Here is a 12,184-nt window from a genome sequence, read left to right as displayed (position 1 = left end):
TAAGTATTAACTGTTCGAAAGTTCAGGCCGGTTGTTTAAGGATACAGTAACATTTTACTCATTTTGCACCTTGAGCATCAGGCTATTACAGGAGCTGTTTCACAAGTGTGGTTGAACAATGAGGTAAAAAGTGGCAAAAATTAACATGGAAACAAAGGTGAACTTAAAAATGAATAAATCCAAGTCAAGGGTGAAGATTTTTAAAAATTAAAAAAATTTTTAATGTTTATTTTTGAGAGAGAGAGAGAGAGGGAGGGAGGAAGAGGGAGAGGGAGAGAGACACAAGCAGGGGAGGGCCAGAGAGAAAGGGAGACACAGAATCCAAAGCAGGCTCCAGACTCCGAGCTGTCAGCAAAAACCCTACATGGGGCTCAAACTCGTGAACTGTGAGATCGTGACCTGAGCCAAAGACAGACGCTTAACTGACAGCCACCCAGGCGCCCTGATAAGACCCACTTTTATCACTAGGAGAACTATCCATCCACTGGATGTGGTGTTTCCCCTTGGCAGGAGCCTTCCCTCCCAGCCTGGTGCAAGCAGTCACAACCAGATTTTCCATCTGGGCCTGAGAGGCCTTCTAGCCAAAGCCAAAGACCTCCCCCAAGTAACTCAAAAACTACTACTACTAAGTTGGAAAAAGCACCTTCTCTCGACCCTCCGACAGCATGCCCATCTCTAGGACCTGAATTTATCATTTCTTCTCCCATAACCTGCCATATTCTAGAGTGCAGCATCTTCATTTGTGAAGAGAAGGCATAATGCATAATCCACTAGTCGCTGCTGTCCCCTCCTCTATTCCGTGTGTTAACACAGGCCTGACTGCACACGTGTATGATTTTTCATGTGTCCAGTGTTATTTTAACTCTCCACAATACTCTTTTGTGAAACATCTGTTGTGCTGGGTACTATAAGAAAACACACACCTACAAAATGGTGGTCCCACACCTCACAAGAGAAGGATACTCCAGGTTTCCAAAAAAGAGTATGGAGGATATTTTAAGATGACTAAAATGTATAGACGTCACTGGTGTAGTGGTAATCATTTGGCCATATATAAATGTATCAAATCACATTGTACACCTTAAACTTACCCAATACAACATATGAATTGTATTTCAATAAAGAAAGAAAAAATAAAGTCACTGGTTTGAGACGCATTTCCTTGCACAGAATCCAAGAGAAAAGAAATGAATTCACTTATAAGGACAAGAGGCCTTGACCGAAGGAGGCTGAGATGGTCACACTTCAGTCCACTGTCACCCTCCAGGCGAAGCTACAGCCAGCTGTGCAGTCAACGGGGTGTCAACCTCTATGTTTTAGTTGCTCTACTCTATTTGCAGAGGCACATTTCCTAACGTCCTCCGGCCCTGTGTTTCAGAACACTAACCTGTGAGGGCACGCTGCACACCTAGTGGAGGAAGGAAAGGGCTGGGAAGGAAGGCGAGGCCCTTGTCTATGTTGCTTTGCTCTCCATCAACGTTGCCTCCTCCAAACTCCTCATTTGCATGGGACAGACTGACATAATGACTTGCAATTACCTAGCATAGCTTATGGTATTTTTCACATATATTATTCCATTTAGGCTCATCTGAATCCAAATTATACTCTCCAAATTTTACTTTCAAATTGTGGTTTCCAAGACATTTGCTGTTTATCATTTAGGACTTAATGGACATAAACATTCATCTTTTATAACTAATAGGATTCTGTAATATGAAGGCCATGATTATAGTTCAGCAAGTGACTGCTCAGGATTACCCTCCTCTCCAGCCTCAGGCCACCCTGAAGACTGGTCAACTGATCTGCAGCCCACAAGCACCCAATCTGCCCTCAGCTTACTTCATTTTGACCGTGGCTCTCTCGGTTCTGTTCTATTTGTCTGTGATCTAAAATCTCCAGTTTTATTTATTTATTTTTAAGGTTTTTTTTTTTTTTTTTTTTAAATTTTTTGAGAAAGAGAGACAGAGCACAAGCCGGAGAGGGGCAGAGAGAGAGAGAGAGAGACACAGACTGAGCCACCCAGGCACCCCCACACTGTATTTTAAAAGAAAGCTGAGTCTGTCCCTCTCTGCTGCTCCCCTATGTCTCTTGTCTTCAGTGGCAGACACCTCCACTGTTACATAGTCAGAGGCTTCCTGCTGGGATCACAACCTACTCTGGACTTCAAAAGTTGATTATGGTTATCCTTCAGCATATGATGGAGTAAGGATGGAAATATTTTGATATCAGGTTGTTAGTCTCTTTCACTCTTGCTGTGCCAGCATCCACTGTTCCATCCAGCCCTTTGAGACCTGAATTCAGAAAAGGTGTGAGATCCATAAGCTAGGCCTTACGCTCTGAAGGCAGTGCCCAGGTAGGGAGTGTTCTCGACTTGCACCGGGATTTTGTAGGGCCGTGTGAAGAGCGTGACCAGGAAGGAAAGAAGGAGGGCTTTACTGAGGGACTCAAGAGAATGTGTTCTAAAACTAGAGATTGTAGGGACGCCTGGCTGGCTCCGTTGGTTAAGCGTTTGACTTCAGCTCAGATCATGATCTCATGGCTTGTGAATTTGAGTCCTGTGTCGGTCTCTGTGCTGACAGCTCAGAGCCTGGAGCCTGCTTTGGATTCTGTGTGTCTCTCTCTCTCAAAAATAAATAAACATTAAAAATTTTTTAAAAATATGGTGTGGAACACAGAAGACACTGGATTTAAAAGCATTTGAATACCTCTCCAAAGTAAAAAGGCTCATTGACTTCTTTACTGCAGTCTCTTGGAGCTTCCCACTCTTTCTTCTCCAGTGGTATCACTGACCTTCACACTTTCTCTGCAGATCATTTGGTGACATCACTTTATTGTCCCTTGTGTAATAGTGCACTGCACTTCACTTTTCCTTTCTCTGCTCTCTTTATAGGAGAGAACCTTCTCTTAAGATGACATACTAGAATTACATTAAAAAACAGATTTGGAGCTAAAATTAAGTAATAATTGAGTGAGTTCGGGTAATTTAGCCAAAACATATGCACACTTACACACAGGTGTTCTCATAGAGCCAGTGCACTTGATCTTGTAACTGAAAACTCTTTCTCAATCTATTTCTTAGGTTTTTAGTTGAGTGGCTCTTTGTCAAGCCTAGCGTGTTCTTCCCATCTCTCTAACACATAATACAATGGGAATTTCAAACCATAAATCAAACTAAAAAGTGGTTATCTGGCTTTGCCTGGTTCCTGGGTTTCTACAATTTTTGTGACTTGGCCTCATCCAAATCCAGTTATTTGTGTCCCCTTAAGTGGCTCAGTCTTGTCACATCCCTACCAGCCATGGCCTTAGAGGGACTCAGCCTGCTCTACAAGGTACCAGTCAGCCTGGCAGCAATCTTACCCTTCAAGCCCCAGTTAAGATACGAGGCTTCAACCCGACTGATGAGCCTCTTTCCATGACGTCAAGTGGATGGGCAAACTTCCTACCTGTTCTCATGGACTGTAACCTATCTTAATAAGCTGCCTGTACAACTGCTCCTTGGAAAGGGAGGTGTGGCATTCCTTTGTGGACAGGGCCCCATTTCCTCCTGACATTGTTCCCTCTTGCTGCTTTCCTCATGAACTTCTAAGCATCAGCTGTTCCTGCTGTTTATGAGGACACCCCATTATCTCACAGTAGAGGCTCCACACCAGTGCTTCCCGGCCATTTCCTCATGTCCCACCTCCAGGCCCTGCAGAGAGCCTGTCTCCATGGCAAATGTATTGCCTTCCCTCCTCACCCGCCACCCCCCCCGCCCCCGCGGCCCCAGGGACCCATTGCCCTTTCGCTACTGGGCCCAGCCTGCTGAAAAAGAGCAGATATCAGTGGTCATATTCCAGTGCATGACAACAATCTTTGTTTAAAATCTTAAGGAGAAAAAACATCTCTATTCTCCACAAGATTCTTTTTTTTTTTTTAATGTTTATTTACTTTTGAGAGAGAGAGAGAGAGAGAGAGAGAAGCATGAGCGGAGGAGAAGCAGAAAGAAAGGGAGACACAGAATCTGAAGCAGGATCCGGGCTCTGAGCTGTCAGCACAGAGTCCGACACGGGGCTTGAACCCACAGATGGTGAGATCATGACCTGACCTAAAGTCGGACACCCAACCAACTGAGCCATCCACGTGCCCCCTCCACAAGATTATTCTTAATCACAAAACATTTGAACTTGGGAGCTGAAAGAGACCTTTGAGATCAGGTAGCATGGTGGTTACTGGAGTTTCAGGTTTCCCAAACCTGTAAGATTTCCAAGAAAGGGGAGTTGGGTGTACCTCCTGCTGCTCTTATCATGTCATAACAGAAGGATATTTTATTGCCAAACCTTAAGAAAGATATAATTCCATAATTTAAAAAATACATAGATTTAACTTTATGAAGCATTCACTACAGAAAACTCTTGTCATGGAGATCCAAGCAACACTTGGGGACCACTGAGCAAGGCCAACCCTCTGCTTTTACTGGTAGGAAAATGATTCCCCCAAGGCTGCCAGGTGGTAGGGGACAGATGGGACTGTGCTGATTCCCAGCTCAGTCTTCTTCCTACTGGATTTGCCAAAGTAAGCTTGGGTTGATATCAAATGACTGCTCTGCTGATTTTAATATTTGGCAAAATTTTGAGTCAGTCTCACAGAATCATCACTCTCCTCCAGTAAGTCTGAAGAAGCTTATGCATAGATGGCTCATCAGAAGGGTTTCCCAATATCAGATAACACAAGTAGTACTACCTTGGGGGTACTGTTTCTCATTTTGCATCCTGAGAAAGAAATACTGCAGAATTGATTCAATGGCTACCTGTGTAAAATTAAAAATTTCATTTCAAATTGATAAGTATGATTTGAAGGTATTTCTCAAAATCAAAAATGAATGGTGGTCATCATTTTTCTAATTTTCTGTGTCTGATGTGTCTAGAAACTTCGGGATCATATAATACAAATGGCATCGTTCTAAGACTAGGACAATTTTTTTTATCTTTCTTTCTTTGTTCCAACACATGTTATCTAACTTCTCCTTCTGTGGACTCAATTTTCTTTTATTTAAATAATGTGTTTTTGTTTAATTTTTTTAAAAATTTATTTTTGAGAGAGAGATAGAGACAGCATGAGCAGGGGAGGGTCAGAGAGAGAGGGAGACACAGAATCTGAAGATAGGATCCAGGCTCTGAGCTAGCTATCAGCACAGAGCCCGATGCGGGGCTCGAACCCACGAACCGCGAGATCATGACCTGAGACAAAGTCGGACACTTAACTGACTGGGCCACCCAGGCGTCCCTTAAATAATGTATTTTATTTTATTTTATTTCATTTCATTTTATAAAATATATATATAGAGAGAGAGAGAGAAAGAGAGAGAGAGAGAGAAGGAGAGGGAGAGAAAAATTTAAGCAGGCTCCATGCCCAGTGCAGAGCCCAACACAGGTCTGAGCCAAAATCAATAGTCAGATGCTTAACCAACTGAGCCACCCACGCGCCCCTCAATTATTCTTGATCAATGCTATCCACTATATTGTTTCTACCTTCAGTTATTCCCATCCACTTCCCCTCTCCACTCATTCATGTTTTCTTGAAGGAGTTTAGGAATTTGCTCTTTGGTGCTAAAGTGAATAAATCTTAATCTGGCATGTAAATGGATATCTGATCACTTCCTGTGACTTCATTTGAGAGCTCTCAACAACTATTTCTGCTTCACTGATGCAAAGAAATTTTATTACTTTGAAGCATTCTAATGTGGTTTTTATAAAATACAAAAAAAAGTAGCCATAAAATTATATGCCTCTCTGGAGATAAGAATAAGAGATCAAAATTTCTGTTAAAAAAATGATTTAAGCACCAAACTCTCTTGCCTGTTCAAAAAGGAAATCCACAGAATAGGCATTTATCACCAGAAGAAAAGATTATTCCAATTTATTTTGGTGGTGAAACTCTGACCCTAAAACCATCCAATGACAAATAGACAGCCTAGTTCTGTCCCTTTTATCAACAGATTTCAAAGTACAAGTGAGAGGAAGGTGATATTTTGGGTCATTTCTAAGTTATGATGGAGGGAGAAGAGAAGCCGGAAGATTCGAGTAGATTGTTCATTGTTAAGCATAATGGTGGAGATAAAAGAGCACTTGGTCTGACTCATTCTGGGCTTTTCTTATAAAATAGCCAAATCAGCCCCTGGGATGGATGGGATTCACCTAGGCTTCAGTGAGGGTGCACATGACTTCCGTGGTTTCATGGATCAGTTCTAAGGCCGGGATTTAGCTCCAAGTAACTTGAACCAAATATTTTAATGAGTAGGAAGTGCAACTTCCTCAGAAGAATTACCAATTCAGCTTTTTACTTCAATGTTCTATTACCTGCTTATGTTTTTGGGACAACACGGATTTCTGCATAAAGATGATGGTGCAGGTCATCAAACTGCCACTGGGGACACTGGATATGCTTTCCTCAAAGAACTTGGATACTTAATGCTATGGAAATTGGCTGTTTCTTGTCAAGGGCAATAATGTAAGGAAAGTCACGCAGAGAAGATTCCTCTGTGTATAAAAGGCTTGGGAAATGTTTTTCACCATTGCCGAAGCCAATGTGTAAGCATAATAAATACAACAGGCAATATCCAGAGTTCTGACACCTTCCCAGAGATGCCTGCAGCATTTGTAAAATTCTCTGTGGCTCCAAGGAAACTTTCAGCAGCTCTAATGGCTTCATCACAGCCAGTGCACAATACTGACAGTTTTGTATGAAAATGGGGGACTTTCCCTGGAAAATATTTTACCCTGCAGAGGCCAGCGGTCCCATCTCAGTGGAGAATAGTAGATGGTTGGTCAAATAGCTGCTGAAACCCTTGGAAAATGATGGCTTAATGTCAATAATGGAATGCATAGATGCAGGCACCTGGGGAGAAAAGACAAAGATGGTCGTCTTTTAAACAAAGACCAGCTTGCTGGCACTGATTTTGGATGACCCTGCGCCAAGTCTGCAAAATGCACCAAAACCCAGGTTGTTTCTGAGAGGCAGGCACTTGTTCTTGGAAATATTGAGGTCTTCTTCATATTCAGAACTTTCATTTTAATCTAAATGAGCTTAGTGCTAGCTGAAAAAGGGCAGGGACACTACCGTATCTATTTTAGAGAAAAGAAGTAAAGTCAGAGTAAGGTCTATGTAAGATATGGCAACCCAAGAAAAGGTAGAGCAGGCATGATTCTGCAGGTGTTAGGGTGACACAGCTACTTTGGCAAGAGGACCCCCTTATTTAAGTAGGATACCCCACAAATGGTTGATAACAATATTACGGGCTTCCATAATGTTTATTTAAGGATCTCTTCCAGAAAAATGACATTTTAACCTCTTGTTTAAAATTCCTGCCCTTGGGGCGCCTGGGTAGCTCAGTTGGTTAAGTGTCTGACTCCTGGTTTCAGGTCAGGTCATGATCTCGTGGTTTGTGAGATCAAGCCTGCGTCCAGCTCTGCACTGATGGTGTAGAGCCTGTCTGGGATTGTCTATCTTTCTCTGCTCCTCCCCTGCTAGTGTGCTCTTCCCCCCACCTCAAAATAAATAAACATTAAAAAAATAAAAATAATAAAATAAATAAAATTTTTGCACTTTATCCCCTCAGAAATTGTTCTCTCATCTCCAGATTAGACAAGTTTACTGCACATGCAATTCTTTGTCACCCAGAATCACAGATTCCTGAGGATTTATAACACAGGATGCTTAGAAGTAAAAGTCCTGATTACCAAATGGAGTTGAGCTGAAAGTACATTACTGTGTCCAGAATTTCTCCTTCTTTTCACTTAGAAAGAATACCACGATGTTACTAGCAGAGAAGCAATAGAGTCTGGAAGGTGAGAGGTCCTTCAGTAGACAAAGATCTGCATTCCAGCTCTGCCCACCTTGGGCAAGTTCAATAACTTCTTACAGCCCAGGTGTTATTTTTGTAAAATAGGGACAATGGCATCAGCTACCTAGGGAGCTGATGTCAAACAATAACATTTGTACATTATTTATTGACAACATATAATGCACAATGCTTTCTACGTTTTGTAAACAATTATCTCATTTAATGCTCACAATATCTCATTGAGTTGGGTGTTATTATCTTCATTTCATACAGATGAGGGAAGACAGGCTTTGAGGCATCACCCTCATGCTTAAGCCAGAATTCAAACACAGGCCCCGTGACTTCAGGGGGAGCTATGAACCACTACATAAACTATGAATTCACTGACAAAAAAAAAAAAAAAATAGAACATGTTTAGCATAGTGGCTGGCATGTAATAGATGTTCAGTAGAAGTTTTGATACACTTCATGTTAATTAATGCTTATCGGCAGTTAAACTCTTTGAGGGCAAAAACTGAAATTCACTTATTTTTAATAGCCTCAGATTCTAGTCTGCAAACGTGTTCTGTGAATACCTGTTAAGTGAGGAATGAATAGATCCAACTTGGAATCCTCACGACTACAGAGAAAAGCTGACTGAAGTCAGTTTCAGCTGCTCTAAGCAAAAACCTATCTAGACCAGATACCGATGTCCCCTTTGCCCTTCAAATTCCCTATTATTGGCAAGGCTTTATAACCCTGCTACCTTAGAGCAATGTAGAAGACAAAGAATTTGTTGTATTTTTGTCCTTAATGAACAGTATTTATCAAGGAATAATTCCCTTCCAAACTGTACTAAAGACACATAAAGAAAATTAAGGACTGCCCTCTCTCCTTGACCAAGTCAAAATAAGAACCTGCAAAGACTTTGAAAAACTTTCAGGTACTTGGTTTGGGGGTAATCACACGTTACAAAATTAATTTCTAATTGTATGTATTTTTACATTTCTAACTGAATGTCAATTAATGAAATTAAATTTTATTGATATTTAAATTATTTTAAAAATAAAATGTGAAGTTAATTAAAATTTCTAATTCAATATCAATAAATAAAATAATGATTTCCCTATAATATTTTGGCTTAGAATACTCTTTTTACAAAAATTGATTCTTATATAACATTCATGATACTATTTAATTTAGGGAAGTTTATTAAAATCCCTATTTTAAAAATGAGACGGGGTGCTTGGGTGGCTCAGTCAGATGAGTGTGGGACTCTAGATTTCGGCTCAGGTTGTGATCTCAAGGTCCTGCATGTAGCTTCATGTTTAGCATGGAGCCTGCTTGGGATGCTCTCTCCTTCTCTGCCCACCCCCTGCTTCTCTCTCTAGAAAACAAATAAAGAAATAAAAATAGAGAGGCTGGGTTCAAAAAAGCTTCATATTTTGCTCAATGTTACACAATGGATGAATGGCAGAACCATTTAGGGACATTTCCAGGCATCTGAAAAGAAATGTGGCCTTGAAACATTGACATCTGAATAAGAGAAAAGAACAAAAAAGCTTCCACACAATTCAAACATTCAGAGATAAGTGGCATTATGTAATCACACATGGCTGAATATTGTTTATAATTTTAACCATTTTTTTCTCAAGGACAGATTTTCTTGAGATTGTTCCTATTTTGAAATTAAAAGACAAAAAGAGAAAGAAGGAAAGTTAGACGTTAATTACAATTATGCTACTTAACATAGTTAATAATTGTATGCAAATCAAGTATTTCTAGAAAATTACTACAATTACATTTAATGAAACATAGATATTGTGATAAGTGATTGCTGCTAAAATCCTGAATGTACTGAAGTCAATACTTCCCTTTTAACCATCCAGCTTCCAACTGGAGGTACGCCATTGTAAAGTAGAGTGTACATGTGCGAACTTGATCTCCCCCAAACTTCCCTGCGGCTGTTGTTAAAGCTGAGGTAATAAACGCCTCCGCTCCACAAGGACCTAATTGTTACACGCGCAAAGGACCGTCCCTCTGGAACTATCCATGTTGGTGACAGAGGGCAGGTCTCATAAAGAGGAAATCACGAGCAATAATTACCTAGGCATGTAAAGGACTCTCTCCGCCACCACAAAACCCACCCTGAAGAAGAGATTGCTGGCTGGAATGAACGGGAAAACCAGGAACAACAAGCCCACTAAAACTTCCTTGTGCTCCAGCCTCTGAAACACACAATAGTGAAGGACAAATTAATTTTTTTTAAATTTTACTCCAGGCTCTTGTTGGCATTTAACCATCTCTTTCATTCTCAAGTTCTCACCTTAGACAATGTCAACCTTTTGATCAGTGTGCCGAATTCATCAGAGAAAGCCCTCAGGCTAAAGCCTCTGGCATCACACGTGTGCCACCCAGAAACATCAGATAATTGCCCAACACAATCAGTGACCATCACTCCATGTTCTGAGCCCGCCCTACAGCAACCCTACTTCTCCGTTCTGGTCCTTTCAGAATCTCTGTCCCCTCAGGCAACTGGTTTCCAGAGAGCAAAGCAGCTTGATAGAATCAAGCTCACTAAGGCATCATGGAGAATTTAATTACTGTCCTCTCTGGAATAGAATGCATTAAAAACAAAACAAAACACAAAAACCTCACAACAAACCTACACACAGAACTCACCAGGAGCTTAGCATAAAGGAAATTAAATGCAAATGGTAAAATTCAGGGAACCAATGAGAGAGATCATTAAAGCTGAGGAATTTTTAACTCAAATTAAGCCAGTATTTATTCCATGAAATTTTTTGGCATCAAAAATCATTACAGTAATTCATTATATTGACAAAACACCTTTCTCTAAAATTATATATATTTATTGTACATATTAACTTGTAAAGACTTTCCTGTCACTTCTAATTAACAGAAAAAAATGATGTATTACTAATAATTTGTTGTAATGGACACTGTAAAAATTAGTGTGCATTTCTATCATTATTATGTATGGACACATTTGAAGAGAGGTCTACTTAAAACAAAACTTAATATATTTTCTTCTTTAATAAGCTTAAGAAAACCAAATTGAACTCTGCATATTACAGTTACAAACATTTCAAAGTCTTACTTTTAATAACTGCAAAAGACTAAATAAAAGAATTTAAAAAAATATAAATAAAATTCCCTAGCAGGAACTACTAATGTTTTAAGTGTACAAAGATTTTTAACATCTTGAGAGATCTGTCACCTGGATTTTATTAAGATCTTTGTTTTGCTGACTATAACATATAGAGTAATAAAATTTTGGAGAGCAATTCCATATGAATAAATGTGATCTGGACAATTTCCCTTAAGTAATTAACAGTTGTATAAGTTATTTTAACCTAATGGAACCATATTCTTCAGAATTAAAAGATGAAAGGAAAAAAAGGCTTTTGTAACAAGTTTTCAACTGAAATGGATGCAAACAGGATGTTATGTTTTTTCAGACTCACTAAAATTGAGGGAAAAAATAGGTGAGAAAAGTAGCAAGTTCATTATATTTAAGAGCTGCAACCTATTTTTTAGTTTAGATTACTCTTTCAGTTTACAAAGTATATTTTGTCTCAAGAACTTAAGGTTTACATAATTAAAAAAAAACAACATAAGAATCCTATGACATCAAGAGTACAATATTCTTGCTAAAATTGAAAATGAATCCCAGAGAATAGGTGTCTTGTCCAGTGTCCTTCATGAACTCTCAGCATATTACTGAGTACAGAATTGGTGTTCTATTCTTATACATGCACTTTTATTTTTTAGCTATAGTTGAATACTTCTTTTAAACTTGTCAAAAGCTGAAATTATTTTTTAAAAAAGAATTCACATATTGTCCCATAGAAATTTCTAAAGAAAATTTAATATGCTCTATTTATTAATCCTATAGAATTACGAAGAGTATGAACAGAACTCCAACCAGGCCATCATCCATGTTCCTGGATAGCGTTACAGTCAATGAGCCACCTCCGGGGCCCTCTTCAAGGTTATCAGAAAACAGTCCTCCTGGGGATAACCTTGAGGGAGGCAACACTTTCACACCCCCAGTGTCACACCTTCTTGCCTGAGCAAAGGCTGCCCTCACTGTGCTGGGCACGCTGTGTCCCTGACTCGCAGAATCCCCTGTGCTTCGGGAGCCCCTAGGTTGGGAGGAGGCAGGTGTCAGGGGACTGCAGACGCCCAGCTTGGTGCCTGCTCCTCTCTTCTTCGTTCTCCCAGCCCTGCAGGGGGGCAGGACCCCCATGGAGCTCCCGGGCACAGGGAGAAAAGGGAGGAGAGTGCAGCAGCCCCTAGCCTCCTCTCAAAGACTGACTTGCACCCTGAAAACTCACAACCCCATGTGTTCATTGTTCCCCA

At 40.2% G+C, this 12,184-nt stretch overlaps 1 protein-coding gene across 1 annotated transcript in view; it reads right to left on the bottom strand.

Annotated features, from left to right (window-relative positions):
* TMTC1 (transmembrane O-mannosyltransferase targeting cadherins 1) overlaps positions 1-12,184 on the bottom strand; it is a 272,723-nt gene that overhangs the window by 88,954 nt on the left and 171,585 nt on the right. Inside the window, exon 9 of the mRNA XM_077774479.1 lies at positions 9,905-10,026. Within this exon, the coding sequence (XP_077630605.1) occupies positions 9,905-10,026 (122 nt within the window). The remainder of the gene's footprint in view (positions 1-9,904; positions 10,027-12,184) is intronic.

Source organism: Crocuta crocuta, unplaced genomic scaffold (genome assembly GCF_008692635.1).
Source record: "Crocuta crocuta isolate KB4526 unplaced genomic scaffold, BGI_CrCroc_1.0 scaffold176, whole genome shotgun sequence".
Lineage (NCBI taxonomy): Eukaryota > Metazoa > Chordata > Mammalia > Carnivora > Hyaenidae > Crocuta > Crocuta crocuta.
Note: the sequence above shows the minus strand (reverse complement) of the source record. Positions and strands in the feature narration are given on the sequence as shown.